This window comes from Penaeus monodon, chromosome 1 (assembly GCF_015228065.2).
Source record: "Penaeus monodon isolate SGIC_2016 chromosome 1, NSTDA_Pmon_1, whole genome shotgun sequence".
Classification (NCBI taxonomy): domain Eukaryota; kingdom Metazoa; phylum Arthropoda; class Malacostraca; order Decapoda; family Penaeidae; genus Penaeus; species Penaeus monodon.
Window position 1 is genome coordinate 50504228 of NC_051386.1, and position 18550 is coordinate 50522777.

The 18550-nt window shown below is 33.5% G+C and overlaps 2 protein-coding genes across 3 annotated transcripts; one reads left to right on the forward strand and one right to left on the reverse strand.

The window, feature by feature from the left end:
* Nucleotides 1-837: 837 nt before the first annotated feature.
* Nucleotides 838-7164, reverse strand: LOC119574046 (vesicle-trafficking protein SEC22b-B-like). Of its 2 annotated transcripts, none has more exons than XM_037921146.1 (5): nucleotides 6994-7162; nucleotides 4932-5041; nucleotides 3724-3884; nucleotides 3435-3581; nucleotides 838-2783 (listed from the first exon to the last, which is right to left on the reverse strand). In XM_037921146.1, the coding sequence occupies exons 1-5, from the start codon at nucleotides 7066-7068 to the stop codon at nucleotides 2635-2637; spliced, it is 642 nt and encodes a 213-aa protein (XP_037777074.1). In that variant the 5' UTR covers nucleotides 7069-7162; the 3' UTR covers nucleotides 838-2634. The 2 variants fall into 2 exon arrangements, with proteins under 2 accessions (XP_037777074.1, XP_037777066.1); XM_037921138.1 differs by having other exon boundaries at nucleotides 2444-2783; nucleotides 6988-7164.
* Nucleotides 7165-10836: 3672 nt separating this feature from the next.
* Nucleotides 10837-17849, forward strand: LOC119574093 (probable low-specificity L-threonine aldolase 2). Its single transcript, XM_037921173.1, has 11 exons — nucleotides 10837-11185; nucleotides 12353-12526; nucleotides 12692-12929; nucleotides 13690-13804; nucleotides 14259-14342; nucleotides 14630-14718; nucleotides 15099-15278; nucleotides 15546-15739; nucleotides 16443-16579; nucleotides 16703-16827; nucleotides 17181-17849. Exons 1-11 carry the CDS (start codon nucleotides 11073-11075, stop codon nucleotides 17373-17375), a joined length of 1644 nt encoding a protein of 547 aa, XP_037777101.1. The 5' UTR covers nucleotides 10837-11072; the 3' UTR covers nucleotides 17376-17849.
* The last annotated feature ends 701 nt before the right edge of the window (nucleotides 17850-18550 follow it).

The window sequence follows — 18550 nt, forward strand, 5'->3', positions numbered from 1 at the left end:
AGTGATGAACCTATTTTTGCTAATTATTTATATTTCTTTACAGGGTGAACGCAAAAACAATTGATCAATGATTGTCTACAGGGGGAGAGAAGTACAGCCTTCTGCCAATTCCTTCACCACATTATAGAGGTGAAAACCATGGAAAGTAAATCAGTTATGTTAGATTACTCTGTGATGTAATCTGATATTTGTGTGTCTGTGTACCTGTTCGTGCAAAGATATACGTATAAAACACACACACACACACACACACACACACACACACACACACACACACACACACACACACACACACACACACACACACACACACACACACACACACACACACACACACACACACACACACACACACACACTCTCACTCACTCTATGTATGTATATACACACATAGTGGAAGTATGTAATCCTTCACTATGATCTCTTACCTGATAAGCTTTAATGTACTACAATTTACTTTTTAATATACTGGAACTGTATATATATTTCAGTATCATAATTTACATATAATATTCACACATCCTTAGGTCTAGCAATATCAACACTGTTTATCAGTAAATAGTGTAACAAAAATATGCAAAGTTCATTTAAAACTTATTTACTAACTTACACACTTCCTAATAGAAAGTGTAACAGCTAATGGATATTTACAAAGAAAACAGCTTTTGTTTAAGAAATTTATATTTTTTTGCAAAGTCAACATGTCAATACACAATATTATTAAGTTCTCAATAAAAGAAAGACAGATAGGTTTGTTTCCTTCAAAACACATGTATAAAACATACAGTCTCAAGGGTCACCCTTGATTTAGAAATCCTGGGGAGAAAAAAATGCTGATTTGCCATGGTCACACTTTATCTGTGGTGAAATCTTGTACAAAAGTATGAAAGACAAATCATCCTTCTGTGATGATAGCATTTAACACCAGTGCCGTGAATGTAGTGGAGACAAAGCATACAACAAATAAAGGAAGATAAAACAATCATGAATTCCTCATCTCGATGTCTTCAGTTTCGAACCTTTTTATCCTAAGCTTAAGTTATTGTTTTGGTTACATACTTTCTATTACATGTGAAAGCACTGTAATGGGAAGACCTCACTTTTGTCACTAAGATTCTCCCACATCAGCTGTAATAAATACTAAGTATGAAATCTTCATCAACCATTACCTTAGAGATACTCAGTTTATATGATGACTTTAACAAACCTTAAAATATTTTTCCATAGTTATACAAACTCAGGTTGACTACAACCTGGTGGTAATCACATATTCTTACTAAAAGTCAATTACGTTTACCTTTCAAACTAACCAACCAAAAAGGTGTGTGTGTGTGTGTGTGTGTGTGTGTGTGTGTGTGTGTGTGTGTGTGTGTGTGTGTGTGTGTGTGTGTGTGTGTGTGTGTGTGTGTGTGTGTGTGTGTGGGTATTACTCACACCATCTTTAAAATAGAAAACTTCCTCTTGAAGTATGCTCGTAAGTTATTTTCTCATGATGGTTGCTTTAGCAATACAAAGATAATATTTCAGATTTCTTCAACAAAAAACACTATCTGTTTTCTTGCTCCAAGATGCAGACAGAGTACATGACATTAAAATCCAATAGCATAACAATACAGTAATAATAATAATCTAATGTCAGGTCTTGATAAAGTTGGAAGTATCTAACTCTTTCCTACCGCATAGTCCCATGGGAACTTTTAAACTATAAATAAAAAAGGAGTAACTTTGTCTCCATACCCAAAACTAGGTATGTCTGGAGCTATACTAAACACATACACTCCAGTAATTACACTATCTATTTTTTCCTACAGCTGTTTGTCAAAATCATCTGTGTTTCTGAGTATAAAGTTTTTCTGGAAAAATCAAGAAGATCTGAAGCTGGAAGTGTACAGGTATATGAAAGACAAAAGGCAAAGTTTCAATAATCTTGGAATATTTTTACATTTTTTTAACTATATTATGTACATTAAATCAGGTTATATACCTGCCATACACTTCAACCCTAAAGGTAAAAAAAAATTAAGGGACAAACTTACAAATCTTTTTAGCCATTTGAAAAATTAGCTTTGCATATAGAACAAGTTATATTAAATGTCTTTGATCAGCTACTGCCATCTCAAAACAAATGACATTTTTTTTCTCTTCACCTTGACGTTGCTGACATCCAGACAACAATGTTGATTTAGCAATATCAAGTTACACATATATCACAATTTTAGACTGGGCAGAGAGGAAATGCAATTACTTGTTCCAAAATACATCTATAAAGAAGCTGCTCACAATATCAATGTTGGGAGATTTACTTTGTCAATAAAAAATGTTATAGGTGGATTTTCTTTTATGAACCAGAAAAGTTGACTGAGGAAAATGGTACAAACAATGCCTTTATGCGGATGATCCTTTTTCAACAAAAGTCCTGAAGGTTGTAATATAAACACAAATAGTTGGTTGTCACATTTATAAGTTAGTCCTTTAGAAAGTAGATTGCTTTTGCCAAAAAGAATGAATACCTAGTCACTTGGCTTGTAAAACTATTACATGTATAAATAGGAATAATTTTTACAACTACAAATAATCTGATCATATTTACCAACAATATAAAGAAATTAAAATAAACTTGATAATGCCAACTGATTAAAACACAAAGAAGTACACCAAAAACACTAATCCGACCACTGCCCCAGCAGCAATTTTTGCATAGGTAGACCGCATGTTCAAATACTGGGCATCTTTGTGGTACTTTTTTGACATCATTGATAAACCAGAAGCCTTTGTCTCCAAATCTGAAACGAGTGAGATTATCCAGGATCAATTATAAATTTTACTTACTGGGCAGTAGTATCTTTATAGCTAAAATCCCTGCTGCTAAATACACTACAGCAATCTTGTATACAAATGAAATTTCAAATTACAGGCAAAACTCTTCTCAGTATATAAATTATCACCCCTATATTTCAATTACCATTTTTGTATAAATATTACAGTATATCATTTATTGTGGATTTTATGATGAGTTATAGTATACTATAGATATACCCCTGTACAATAATTTTTCATACTGACTAAAGCATGAAAAGTCTTTATTCACCTCTACAAAATGGATTTATCTTCAGTTCTATTTCTGTTACGATCCTTAGTTATATACACATTAACTATGTAGCTTTTCTATTAATTTTCTCTTTTGCTGACTCAAAAACAATGTTGTTATCTTCAACAGAACTGAAAAGTCTATCTAACATAGCCACAAAACTTACTGAGAAATGAGAATAGTGTGACTTAGGCTTTTTTTTAATAGATATTAAAAAAATTGACATGAGAAATTCTATTCCCATTTAGTCAGTGAGCATTTTACTAAATAAATAAACTAAAAAATGACTGGCACTTACTATGCTGATGGTTTAAGTCAAGTATGGCAAATTTATTCCTCAACTCACCTGACAGTGCAGCACCTCGTTGCAAAACGTCATCAATGTTGTCCATCATAATCCTCTGCACATCATTCAAGTCTTCTCGTAGCTGGTGCATGTGGCGTCGTCCTCTTTGATCACTGTACTGACGACGGAGCTTTTGGATGTAAGTGTCTGCAACCAAGTAGGATATTGTTACTTATTACAACAAGTCAGCAGTGGTATTTCCACCCAATGACAAAAAGACATATCATTCCTAGGAGAATAATGCTCTATTATTACATTGCTAATATACCTGAAAACTATTACGACATACCAAACTCTATGAAGGAATATGGCCTGGAAACATGTGCAACTCGACGTCCATACTGTGAATTAAACTCAGCAGACATTTCTTCCAGGAATGTGAAAGCTGACTTTTTGCTGAAACCCCGTTCACATAGCACCAGGTAACACACTTCATTATCAATTACATAGCTGGAAAGGGGTAGAGAATCAAATACAATGCAACAACTATGATGATACACATCAGTGAAGAGTATAAAGTAATAACTATATCAACAATACTATCCTTTAACTTCTCAATTTTTAATTAAGAATAAGTCTTCAGCAGAATCAACTTTCAAGATCTTCACAATATGTTTTATTTATCTTTAAAGGTTTTAACTACGGAATCAATAAAAAAAATTTATTCAGACCTTAAAAGGTTTGTATATGTTACTGAACTGAGAGATAATTTTCCAAATATTCCTATGTACTGCAGCCAAAATATCTAAAGCCTAAGTGCAATCCCATAAAAATATTTTGTATATCTAAGACCTTCATGAACTGCTTTTATCTCAACATTATTGCCAGAGTAAATTATCAAAAAACACATACCTCCTAACAAGCATATATTAACCCTTTGCCGACGGGTGGCACGTACGCACATGCCATGGCATGGCGGGACTATCTGCCAGGGACATGTATGTACATGCCATGGTGTATGTATGGACATGCCATGATTTTTTTTTTTTTTTTGTTACAATCACGGCAAAATATTATTTTTCTGCCATTGAAAGTGTGATTAAGTCGTTTTTAACACTAATTTTTACTATGAAAAAAAAAAAAGTAACAAACCGACAATTTCACCTCCATGATGCCGCACACTGCTTATTCTATTCAGACTATAGACTGAATAATGATCAACTATGGAGTCTATATAACAACAAAAATACCCTTCAGTCTCGATTTATCAGGAAGAATGACAAGTAGAGACTTTTAGAAAATAATGAAAACTGAAAATACAACATATCCTCGTAGTATTACAAAGAAACGGCATGGGATGCTGGTATTTGGCATGAGTGGTCACGCATGCTAGGGCAACGATATAAGCCCCCGGCAGCGAGGCCCGGGCCACTATGAATACTACCCGTCGGGAAAGGGTTAAAGTATGCATATATTCAAAATGAATGAACTTTCATATATAAACAAATAAAAATAATAAATAACACACAAACATTATACAATACTGTAAATACTTACTGAAAAAGATATGGGCCTGTTTCTATGGAACATCTGTTTGGGCTGTTGACTGTTAATTTTTTAAAAAGCATTTTGGCCTGGTTCTGATACTCCAGAAGATTTCGTCCTGACTGAAATGTAAAGAACATATAAAAAATCAGCTTCTATTATTGAGTATACATAATTTTTTGGTATTAAATTCACACCCAATTACAAAGAATATAATAAAACACCACTAATTTCCCTAGACTCGTGATGAACTTAGGTCACAAGATTTTAAATAAATACTCATATGACCTCATTGTATATCATATATACATGAAAAAGCTTCCAAATAAACTGAATGATTATATTCACTCCTTTATTGTGGTTTGTAATCATAAGATATTCAAAAGTCTGCTCACACTCTAGATTAACCCACTGACTGTAAGTGACAGGCTATCATGACATGACAAATAATCACAGATGCCCAGCCAGCAATGCCTCATCATATCATGAGTCAATCCAGGTAATTTCCTGGGCACAGAGTGTTGTACACTATGGTACACTATAGGCCCATACTTGCCTGACTACTAAATATTTTAGCTTTCATTATCTGGTTAAATAAAGTGTCAATCCTTTTGTTCTTGGAAAATTTGTATATTAGTAAATCAATATCATCAATTTCTTACTTCATAATTACAGGAATCATGCAAGTTTTTTTTTTACATAATAAAATTACCATATTTTCTTGTTAAAGCATGCTTGATGCATGAAATTCAATAAAATTTCTCATTGAAAAAGTACAAATGAAATTTTACTGCATTTGTTCTCATAATATATCTTTGCTCTACCATTTCCATCTTTGACAAATCCCAAACTTTACTTTTCTTGTTACATCTACCTTCCCTTTCACAAGTGCTGCCTTATTCTCTTGGGCCCATGTAATCATTACATTCAGGATTGCCCTTTCAAATAGTTAATCCTCTAAATTACAGTGGTTAAAATATCATGGGGTAACCATATACACTCCAGCTACAGTTACAGGGCTAGACTGTATACAGAACAACAAAAATGTATCCTTACACCATTAATCTAGTATATTCTTTTATTTCTAATATGGTTTTAGCCATTCCCTTGGTGTTCTATATCTTCTTTTGTCAAAGTATTCATTCAGTAACACTACAAGATTATTACACAAAAGTAAATCAAATCCATATTTTATGCTGCTATATGAATCCAATTATAAAAACTACTATAAGATGGTACATTATCAGTACCAATCAAGCCATAAAAGAAATATATAATACAAAGGCAAATATGGATTACATCTTTTATAGATTTCATCATGTTTCACATTAATCCTGAAATAAAAATACAATTTCATATGCCCCTTACAGAAGCCCCCAAAGATTCTAAGCAAATTATAAGCTCTCTAATTTCTCAGTAACAATGACCTAACAACATATTTTCATGATGTTCTGGACATTACTTTTTTAGGCAAATTTTACCTTGTACTACATGGCTGTGGGAAACTGAAACTATACCATATTTTATAGATAACTTTTTATATTTACTATATTAGGCTACTATCTTTACTGATATCATTGCTTTTATCATCATAATTGTTATTCTTATTATGTTAGCTGTAGTTCAATTATCAACAAAATAGAAACTTTTTTAAAATCAAGGAATGGGGTAAATAGGTGCAGTGACATAATCTACTAATTGAGTCCCAGATGACTAAGCATTTCTCCAGCAATCTCTATGTAAACATGTTCATGAAAACAAATCCGCAATGAACACTGAAAGTATAAATGCACTCCCGGTGTCGAAAGGCTAAACTCAGTCTGGCAGGTTTTGACAGAGGGAAGTAACCAATGCAATTATCCATAAATGGCCAACAACACACCAATTCAGTAACACATTCCTCATCTTATAATGGGAAGTATTCCTTCGGTACATTAAACACTCCTCATAACTTTTGTCCTTACCAAAGACAAGACAAAATGGCAAAAATATTATCATCATTTAGACCAGAAAAGAACGGCTGTGGGCTGTGCGGAAACATCACACATTTACAGTTAAAATCACATACATTTACCTGTTCATCTTCCTGTAATGATGCAGCAAGTGGAAGCCCATCCGAGGCTCTCGCTATCATCGTCATCAAAACCATGGTTAACTTTTTACTGTTACGAGTTAAAAGGAATATGTATACAAATCACTCCGTATCCTCTTCTGCCAACAGCTGTCCAATGATATTATATCCGGATTGCGTAGATGAGAAACTTGTCAAATTTGTTGACCATTCAGTCAAAATAATCAAGTATTTTATTCTTTATAGATTTTATATGCCTAATAAATGATCTAAATGTATCAACTTTTTCCAAACCGTATCTTAATAACTCACGCCCGTACTCTTATGTTATGACACTATTAACTGTTGCGGATTGTGCGCTTTTATGTGACACGGATAAAGACCGAGAATGATGATGTGTTGTCCACGTATTCGATTCCCTTGATTGCCTGATAGATTACGACGATAGGATGATAGGTTGTGAAACAAAAATACTTTCGACATATTTAGTAATATCCTTTGTTACAAATACCCGTGCGAAAATGGAATATTATATTCTTACAACATCGATTCATGGTTTTAAAAACACAGACGCCAACACATCTGATTCAAATACACATACAGACACACTTTGATGCGTGTCATTTAAAAGCACACAATGAGACATACACATGAATAAACATTCATTGACAATGAGCCACATCATGGCTTCTAACGTGTCTAAATTCACTTCATATAGCACATTAATTACACGAAAACTCCAATATTTCTTTCAAACTCTGTAAGGATAAGCATCTCTATACACATGGGATTAAACATGTAATAATTATTAATGATTATCAATAACTATCGGTTAATTTCGCACATCCTATATTTCTTATTGGAAACCTAACTGCAATGTAACTAATGCTATGTAAACAAAAACAAAAAATGACTAAACAACCTGAGTACAGGAAAAAAAACAAAGTATTTAATTTTTGGTTTAACAATCGGAGACTTTGTTCCTAAAACGGATGCGAATAGGGAAAGAGAAGAGGATACAGCCGAAATTTAACAATTCGCGGAAGGTAACAACGCGATCAAGGTCTATATATTATCAAAAGACTATTTGTGTCTCTCTTTTCGATGTTTATTGCTTACTTGATGGACCTTGAACGCAACTACGTGTGACAGGAAAGTTGAATCTAATTTCCATGTGTCCGCCTGGCTTTTTCAGTACAAGATCTTTAATTTAATAATCATGAATCTTATTTAATGTGTGTGTGTGTGTGTGTGTGTGTGTGTGTGTGTGTGTGTGTGTGTGTGTGTGTGTGTGTGTGGTGCGCGCCTCTTTTTCTCTTTCTCTCTCTCTCACTCTGTCTCTGTCCCTGTGTGTGTGTGTGTGTGTGTGTGTGTGTGTGTGTGTGTGTGTGTGTGTGTGTGTGTGTGTGTGTGTGTGTGTGCGTGCGTGGCCTCTCTTTTTCTCTTTCTTTCTCTTTCTCTCTCTCTCTCTCTCTCACTCTGTCTCTGTCCCTGTGTGTGTGTGTGTGTGTGTGTGTGTGTATGTGTGTGTATGTAAGAGAGAGAGAGAGAGAGAGAGAGAGAGAGAGAGAGAGAGAGAGAGAGAGAGAGAGAGAGAGAGAGAGAGAGAGAGAGAGAGAGTGCTAAAAAGGTGAATTGAGAGCCATATGTGAGATCTTAAAAACAGACGTGGGATCGAGGTATGATTTTCTAGTTGCCATCGAAAAGCAGCATTTGCTTACTATAGTTGCAAATTCGTCATCAACGCAGCTGATACCTTGATCTACAGCTTTTGTGATACTCCCGAGCCCAGCTAACCGATTGTCACCCGTCTTAAAACGATTTCGCAAGCATATTGGCTCGCGCGCGCGCGCACACACACACACACACACACACATACACACACACACACACACACACACACACACACACACACACACACACACACACACACACACACACACACACACACACACACACACACACACACACACACACACACACACACACACACACACACACACACACTTGCCACAACGAAAACTTTGCGATGGCGCTCTAAACATTAGTGATAAACTAGTGAGAAAGTAAAAAGTTATTTCTCCTTATATGGTTCTGATGTATAGGAAATTCGATCACGAGTTAGTTTTACCAGAGATAGCAAAGAAGCGAGAAGTTTCTAGTAATGTGGTTCCCAACCTTTTATCATTCATTGGCCCCTGCCCAATGCATGATAATCACCATGTCCAGTGACTGCCATCTTTTCAGATTCAGTTATTACTGGTTATGAATAGTGTAGCTGTGTCAATAGCTACAGGACAAGTACACTTTGTGGAAAGATTCCAATTCATTGATAGGCAATACTGTAGGTGAGGTAAAATTCAGTTTAAGGACTTTTAAAACGAAATTACAGCAGTTTCTTTGGAAATTTACCAAAGTGCACTGAAGGTGATATGTCAGTGCAAGATTTTACTTAAGGAGAAGTTCGAAAAAAAAGTTGCATAGCACCTAATCATGGGCATTACGGCTTTCGTAAGAGTAGGTAGCCCATGTCATAAACTTGAAAAGACTCAACTGAAAATAGAGAAGGTAACAGGAATTTTTTTTTTTTTTTTTTACAATATTAATTACAGAATATGACGGTATAAAGTCAAAGTCCTCGGAAAAAATTAATAGTCTCTATATAAATTTTCCCTGGAAACAATTGATATAATCTGAATTTCCTCATGTAAATTAAAATCATGAAATGTCAGCAGTGGAGTTCCAAGAGTCGGGTCTTGGGCCTCTACTTGTTCTTAATTAATGCCAGGATATTGATAAATATAATGAATATTCGGTACCAATGGAAGAAAAATAAAAAAGAAGGAAAATTAATCGGATATCTCCCAAAGTTGGAGGGCTGTTCTATCGTACTGGTTTAAGTGCTTAAATATCCTTGAAGAATATGCAAAATCAACTTTTTATCAATGGTTTGAATATTTGCCGAATAGTATTGATAACAAAGCTTCTGTAAAAGTGTTTGGATTAAACTTAAACGATTAGTCACACAACCGGATAAACTATCGATCACCGTCTGTAAAAGAATCAGAACCTAAGCAATATGTTGACCCTCGGGAAAAGGACGTTCCCCAGGATAACTGGATATAGGATCTCTATATGGTGTGACTCTTGCCAGAACTTATTAAATATCAGAGTATAATTTTGATTCTTTCCCACTTGCGAGAAACAGAATCTTCGATGCATATTGATATCAATATGAGTATGAGTCAATACTTGTGTTAATAGAATGGGGAATGAATAAAATGATGAGGAAGACAACAAAAATGATAACGATAATAACAATGATTATAATAATGATGGTAATAATAGTAACAATAATAATGATTATGATAACTAAGATTATTATTATCAGTACTATTATTTTGCTGCTACCATCCTATCTCTATTGTTTTACTACTGTTATTTTTTTTATTATTATTATTGTTGTTGTTAACTATTATCATTATTATTACGATATTATTAGTATCACCATCATCATCATCATCATCATCATCATCATCATCATCATCTTAGTAATCATTAGTCACCATCATCATTCTATTATTATTGTTATAATTTATGAAGGTCACCCATGATATATATGACTTGACCAACTTCGTGAGTCTGTATTACGCAATGCTCTAAGGTATGAAAGGGCAAATTTGGGTCTTCATCGCTGTCTCCTCACAAATTATGACCTCACAGCTTGACAACGACCTGTCACCTGTGAGCCTCTCGGAAGCGCACGTGCTTTTCGCATTGTAAACAAACAGCAGGGAAATTCTAGGACCCCGGCACGGATCCTCCCCCACAAGGCCGCCATTGTGCCCCGTATTCCCCCGCCGGACAGCGCTCGCTTTTTGTGAACTCGTTGCATTTCTGCTTATCGGGATAGTCTGCAGCCTTTTCTATCCTTCGGATGTCGGGTGACACACTCAGGGCATTCCCCTCTTGTGCTTAGAGCAAAGCAGAGAGAGGACACCTGAGACGAGTGCCGTTATCGAAAATTTCCCTGGTAGTGAAGGGGAAAATTTTGACGTTTCGTGGGGACGTGTTTGGATACGATGGAGGATTCCCCAACGCCTTCAGTTGGAACTTGTGTAAAGAAGGAAGTGATAGTAGCAAACATGAAGGCGGATTATATCCCACATTCGATTGAAGTGACGCATTTTGCCACGTAAGTTCACGGTTTGCTTTTGTTGTTAGTGTTACCAAGAATAGAGGGAAGGTGTGAATGCTCTTGGTGATAAGGAGTTTAGGTGATAAGTAGATAACTGAATACAAGAGACACATTTCTTACCATGATAACTGTGTCATGGTTTATGAAAATATTTGCGAAATTAATTTTGGATGCCTAGCTAGTTTTGTACTCAAATATTTCTTGGTAATGCTTCCTAAAATATAAATATTTGAGTAAAGATTTTTAAAATAAGTTATTGATACCATTTCTTCTTCCTTTAGTGCAGATGACTGTCATCAGCAAAGGTTACTACTATCCAGTGTATTGGCCATTGGCCTATGTACCCATTGACACTCTAGTACAAATCAAACAAAGCTCCATCGTGTACAATACAGAGGGATTAGAGCTTTTAGGTTTTCACGTCAGTTTTCTGTAAAATTAGGTGTAAGCTATATTTTATCACAGTATTCATCATGGAAGTTCTTTGGCCAATATCAGAGCACTCAAACTTTGGAGGCCTTTACTTGTATCACCTGTAGGCCATCTGTCACATATCACAATATGTGTCAGTTACATTTGACTAATTAGGAAAAATAATGATGAAAAAAATCAGTACAAGTTAAAAGATAAAGAGTTACCATATAGACAAGTTAATCTTATATTTCCATCTGCTAAAAACATATTAGGTCACTGTCTGTAATTGAACCACATCCAGCACTTTGCAATAGGCCAGCAAAACTCCACCTCATTTATGCTGGCAAGAGAGAGTTTGTGCTAGTTGCTTATTTGTTAATAAGTTTTCATTGAGTTGTACAATGTATATTTTACCAAAACGTAGTATTGTAAATTTGATTGGTGATTTGTGAGGCACTACAAGTACCTCTAAATATCTGACTGTGCTGTTAGCCTTTTCTTAAACTGATGTGTTGATATAGCAGTAACTGTCCTTTTATAGGGCTATATATATATATTTTTCTGTATAATTGCATGATCCCATTCTGGACAGTTGCCATATGTTTTCAGTAAGTTTTCAAAAACAGATAAGATACTTCACAAAGTTTAATTGATTCATTGTTGGTTTATAAGTATAGTAAACATGTTCATGACTAATAACTAATTGCCATGTAATTTTTTTTTCTTTTTCTTTTTTTTCCATTCATTCAGAGCTAGTATGGAGGGCCAGGGCTTGAGCATCCCAAGTCTGGATGATTCCGAAAATGTACCTGCAGAGATGGTTGTGTCTGTGGAAGAGCAAGTTCACAACTCTAGTGAAGCTGAAGATGCAGAGCTAAAACATCGCCCTGACAAGAAAAGGAAAATACGAGTTTATAGTCAGAAGTAAGAACAAAATTTAAATTTTTCTCTTTTTTTAATAGACATGTACTAGAAGATTGCTTTTGTATTTTGAAGAAAGATGAGTCATAGATTATATTCTTATATTAAGCACTTACATGCTTCATGGTATGTCCATTGATATATAAAAATTGCATCCTGTTGTAATAGGTTTCGCAAGGATTGGTTACACTTGAGAGAATTCCAAGGATGGTTAGCAGAGGGAAGTGCAGTAGAGAGAGCATACTGCACAGTATGCAACAAGGAATTAACAGCAGGAAAGTCAGAATTGCTGAAGCATGCAATGGGAAAGAAACACAAAAAGAGAATGGCTGAAGCAGGCTCACATGTCACTGTTTCTTCAGACTTATCAAGTGTTCTTGATGAAACTGGAATTCCTCATGTTTTGGTATAATTATTTGATGTATTTTAACTTGGTATATTATTAATTCATTGGATCTGGGTGACTAACTGCCTGTACATGGGCAAAAATCCAAGTATTTGGCTTACTTGAGTGGCAATTCTCTTGGGTGTGTGGGTTGTAGGCCCAGCCCACATGAACATTTGTCTGCAGTGCCAAGACTCCATATCTTTGTTGTGTTGTTATATCTCTTTCTGCATAAGCATTTTTATTTTCTTTCTTTCTTTTTCCAAGATCTATATCTGTCATTTGATGTGCTGTTTCAATATTTTAATAGGCTGTTTTCCTTATGCAGACTGCATATCATCTCTCAAGATAGTCTTTAATTCTGTGCAATAAAATGCCAAAAAGTAAAAGTTTTCTACTTGTTTCATTTTTGAGTTTGTAATTTGTGTCTGCCCTGGAGCCATTACTGTTCCAGTCATGGCTGATGGATGGTACATTTTACACTTGTTTACTGATGGAAATAATGTTAGAGCCCCTTCCTAAATGGCCATTGAGTCTAACCACCTACGAGATTTGTATACTAGTGGCAAGTCATTCCCATCCCTCTGGTCTCCAGACAAAAATTTCATGAAGGCATATTCCTGTCACCCTGGCCCTCAGTTGAATTTTCCATGATGTGATGGTTACATCACCCAGATCTAAGGGGTTAATATCCACTTGCAATTTACAATAAAATTTTCATTTTTTCATCTTTATTGCTATTGATAGTATGGTTATAAGTAACATTTTTTTTCTAATACAGCGTATTGTTGATATGCGAAGTGACACAGTCACCCAACCAAGCAGAGAAATGAAGGAAGCCATGTTTGATGCACCAGTTGGTGACGACGTTTTTTCTGAAGATTCTACTGTTAAAGGTATATTTTTAAGCCATGTCTAAAAATTGTATTTAACTTCAGAATCTTTGTGGATAATTCATAATCAAACAGTTGCAGTTTTCTATATTTATCTCTGAAATTATTTTGGTCTTTATCTCTCTTTAAATAATATAAGAACTTGAAAGAAAGATTAAGTCCAGTAGTTCTTTATGAAGGTGTGTAAAATCAATCCATATATATATATCATGGACAAACAAATAGTATGAAACATTTTTATATATATTCTAACTTGAACTTCCTTTACAATATCTTGGCAAAGCATTTTCATTAACATTTTTAGTACTGCTTTTTCACTAACTTTGTTTTTTCTGCATTTTCATAAATACCACCAATGACTTGTGCTTGTGCTTTTTTTTTTTTTTTTTTTTTTTTTACTGGTTTATCTATACATTGATTATATTAAAAAAATTATGTGATATTTTGTATATTTCAGCTTTAGAAGAAAAAGTTGCCAAATTATTAGAAAAGGAGGCAGCTTTGTATGTTCCATCAGGCACTATGGCAAATCTTGTGTGTGGTAAGTTTGTTTATATAAGTAAGAGGAAAATTTAGGTCTGATACTTGTATATATTAAGAAGTTTCTTGTCCTATGTTAATCCATAAATAGTTATTGATGTAGCATTATGTCCTTACTGGGAAGGATGGGTGGTTTAATACTATGTCGGGTAGGCGGGTAGAATTTTACCTTTCTTTGAAAGTAGTGAGAAAATACCGATAATATGATTAAACAATATTAACAATCAGTAAATTGCTTTTACCTTTAAGTTTATGTGTTATTTATACATCTGAATATTTATTTTTCAGTTTTAACACACTGTTGGAGCCGGGGTTCAGAAATTGTTGTTGGGGATCAGAGTCACCTAAATCTCTGGGCACAGAGAGGAGTTCCACAGGTATTTGGAATGTGCATCCTTTATTATCCTTCATAATTTTCAAAGTTTGCTTTTATTTTATCTTTTTTGTTGGAATTCTTGCTATTCTTGCTTCTCCTCCTCATCCCCATCAGTTATCCTCATGATTTAGCCCTTCTACTTTTCCTTCTTATCCTTGTCTTTTTATCTTCTTTATATACCATCCCCTCACTTTTCCTAAGAATATATATATGAGGAGATCACTTTTCTATCACCTTCATAAAAAAAAAAAAAAAAAAAAAATGCAATTTGTAATTTGATATGATGATATTTTTTGTTTCAGTATTACACATATAGCTTTCTCTTTCCTGCAATACAGGATATTAATATTTTTCTTTTTAGTGTTTAATATTTTTCTTCAGATTGGTAGTATCCATCATCGAACCATTAAAAACCATCCAGATGGGACTTTTTCATTACAAGAATTGCGATCACTAGTTCGAGATGATGACCCACACTGGCCTGTCACAACCCTAGTGTGTGTGGAGAATACCCACAACTTGATGGGAGGGAAGGCTCTACCTCTCCAGTGGCTCGATGATGTGAGTCACTAAAGAAACAGAATTATGCACCTTCTGTCATGCTTTAATTTGAAATTCTAAACATTGTATTTTTGTATATGTTTATACTGATTTTCTTCTGTCAACAATTCAACAATTAAATTCTAAAAAATTGGCATTTATATATTTGGAATACGAACATTTTACCAAAATTGAACTAATCTCAATGGTATACAATAATTTTACTGTAGTACTGCCTTAATGGTATTTACCAACTTTTCCTGTCTTTCATTAATCTTTTACCCAAAGCTTGGAGCTCTGTGCAGTGAGATGAACTTGCTATTACACATGGATGGAGCTCGATTAGTCAATGCTTCAGTTGCTCTAGGGATGAGCCCTGCACGACTGGTGCAGTCATGTGACTCTGCAACTCTGTGTCTTAACAAGGGCCTTGGAGCACCTATGGGATCTCTTGTTGTGGGCACCAAAGAATTTATAGCAAGGTTTGTATTTTGACTGATTTCATTCATTTGGTAGATCCTGGTAAAGTAAAGAGAAGATTTGATTCGTTACTGTTAAGTGGTGTAACTACAAGAATTATGGTTGTTTCTTTTAAAAATATTTTGTATGTTCAGCTTTGTTAATCCTGTGACTGTTATTTGAGCCAATTTTGTCATGTAGTATATATATGTACCTTATCCTTGAAGTAACTAATTTCATTGCTGAAAGTTACTGTCATGCAATACTTGTGCTTTTTTATCCAGATACTATTACTGTGCATTCCTTAACCATTGATTTATAACTACTCCATAGATCTTATGGTTTATGGAATGAAAAATAATCTCCTAAATGACTGTTTTTTATTTGTTTTGCAGTATTCTGAATAGTATGAATGCTTTAAATAAATTTCGAAAAATAAATTGTGAGGATATTAATGTTCTTTGGTATGGTATGATTTTTACTAAATCAAATGAAAAAAATAAAAATAATTATTTTATTAATGTTAGGCCAGATTTGAAGATGGAAGAAGCCTATAATAATAACTAATAACAATAATAATAATGATAATAATAATTACTGTTACTGTTATTATTATTATTTTGGGAAATACAAACTTTCTGTTTTATTACTTTCTTTTCTACCTTTCTCTTTTTCTTACTATTGTCTGAACTTTCTTTAAGATTCGTTCAATGCAAATATTGACAGAGCCATAAGAGTAAGAAAAGTATTGGGAGGTGGCTTACATCAGGCAGGAATGTTTGCTGCAGCTGGTATATATGCTCTTGACCATGTAACTCCAAGATTGTCTTGGGATCACACACATGCCAGAGCAGTTGCACAGAGTAAGCACTGTTTATGTTTTGTGTGATTATGAATAGAGTGAGTCTGGTTTTGACATTTCGAAAATTGTAAGTTGATTTATTTGTGGTTTTATTGTGTATATTACAAAATGCTTTTTGTCTTAGGTGTTTCAGAAGAGCATAGTAGCGCAGTCACAGTAGATCTTAAGGATGTTCAGACAAATGTTGTCATGCTTCATTGTGATAATATCAGAGTCAATGCTAAGAAGCTGTGCCAGAGACTTTCTTCTGTGAGTATAAATTTCTGTTTTGTTTTATGTCTTATCACTTTTTTTTGCCACAGTTTTGACATTTTAGGATAGGAAAATATTACCTTATGAATATGTCTCTGCTAGACACTGTTAGTATATAGCATCCAAAATTAAAGAAATTAAAATTTTACCAAAGAAGAATATTTATCATAATTATTGGGAAGTAAAAAGTAAACTAGTATGAATAGTAGATCACTTTTGTATCCGTTCTTATTTATAAATGCTTAAACAGCCAGGAGGGAGATGAGCCATGGTGATGATTTTTATGGAGCTTTGAAATGATATAGTAATTAACACATCTACAGTATTAATATGATACATTTTTTTATCAGGTAACAGACACAGAAACAGATGACCTCGGAGAACAAGTGATAGTGCTGATGTCTCCTGTGTCTGATACAGCAGTCAGGCTTATGACACATTGTGATGTTAAAAAGGAAGATGTAAAGGCAGTCATTAAGAAGCTTAAATATATAATTCGGGAGTATGACAATATGATGTATTTGGAATACAAGATTAGTGTATAAGATTTAAATCTTACATCAGCACCCTTATTATTATTATTTTTTTTTGTGAGTTTCTTTATTGTATTGTAAGTAACTGATAAATGTTAATATCTACAGTATTAATTTTATTCATATATGATACATTGTTTGAGTGATTACTTCACTGATGTTAAAGTTTTACTGAGAGTTTTTCTTGTTACTATATGCATTTAGGTATAGTTCACACATATTTTTATAACAGTGATTTCTGTTCATGAAGATTAATTAATGTATTGTTTCTGAAATTTTAATTCTTTGAATTGTATGTGATTAACAAAATACCTGAAACTTAAAGGAACATATAGTCAGAATGAATTTGCACATATAATGAAAAAGACTCAAGAGCTGTGATATTTAATGATGATTGTGCCTTTTAAATGTTCTTACAAGAAGCTATAGAACAAAGTATTAAACGTTAAGGCATTCTTGTAAATAAAGATGTTTTATGACAATTTAGCTGATTATTTCCTTAACCCCTAAATTAGAATATCTAATATGATATCTAATACGTGTGTGCGTGCGTGTGTGTGTAGTTATAGTTATAGTTATAGTTATAATAGTTGTTATATATATATATATATATATATATATATATATATATATATATAATATATATATATATATTATATATATATATTATATATTTATATATATATATATATTATATATATATAATTTATATATATATTATATATTATATATATATAATATATATATATATAATATATAATATTAATATATTATAATTTATATTTATTATATATATATTATATATTATTATATATATATTAAATATATATATATATATATTATAAATATATAATATATATATCTATATATATAATATATATATATATATATATTATATAATAATATTATAATATATATATATATATATATATATATATATATATATATATATATATATATATAGCGAGGGACCCCCGTGGTTGGGTCCCACGTAGCGATTCTCTTGTTACAAAAGGTATCAAGACAAGACTCCAAGACACTGGATAGCATCCAGGTTTCGCTTCCATAGAGCAAAACTGGCATTATCAAGGCCTTGAAGACACGTAGCTTGGTCCTTCTGCATAGGTACCGACATCTCCAAATGCTCTTGTTGATCGAGTTCATGGCTCCTGTTGCTGGATCAGTCT

Excerpts from the sequence above, each read along its gene's own strand:
- LOC119574046 (XM_037921138.1), bottom strand. The coding sequence starts at position 7,068 with ATGGTTTTGATGACGATGATAGCGAGAGCCTCGGATGGGCTTCCACTT. Across the intron at positions 5,042-6,987 it reads AGGAAGATGAACAGGTAAAT|TCAGGACGAAATCTTCTGGA; the intron begins GTATGTGATTTT and ends TTTACATTTCAG. Across the intron at positions 3,582-3,723 it reads ATATTCCTTCATAGAGTTTG|ACACTTACATCCAAAAGCTC; the intron begins GTATGTCGTAAT and ends ACTTGGTTGCAG.
- LOC119574093 (XM_037921173.1), top strand. The coding sequence starts at position 11,073 with ATGGAGGATTCCCCAACGCCTTCAGTTGGAACTTGTGTAAAGAAGGAA. Across the intron at positions 13,805-14,258 it reads TGAAGATTCTACTGTTAAAG|CTTTAGAAGAAAAAGTTGCC; the intron begins GTATATTTTTAA and ends TGTATATTTCAG. Across the intron at positions 16,580-16,702 it reads TGCCAGAGCAGTTGCACAGA|GTGTTTCAGAAGAGCATAGT; the intron begins GTAAGCACTGTT and ends TTTTTGTCTTAG.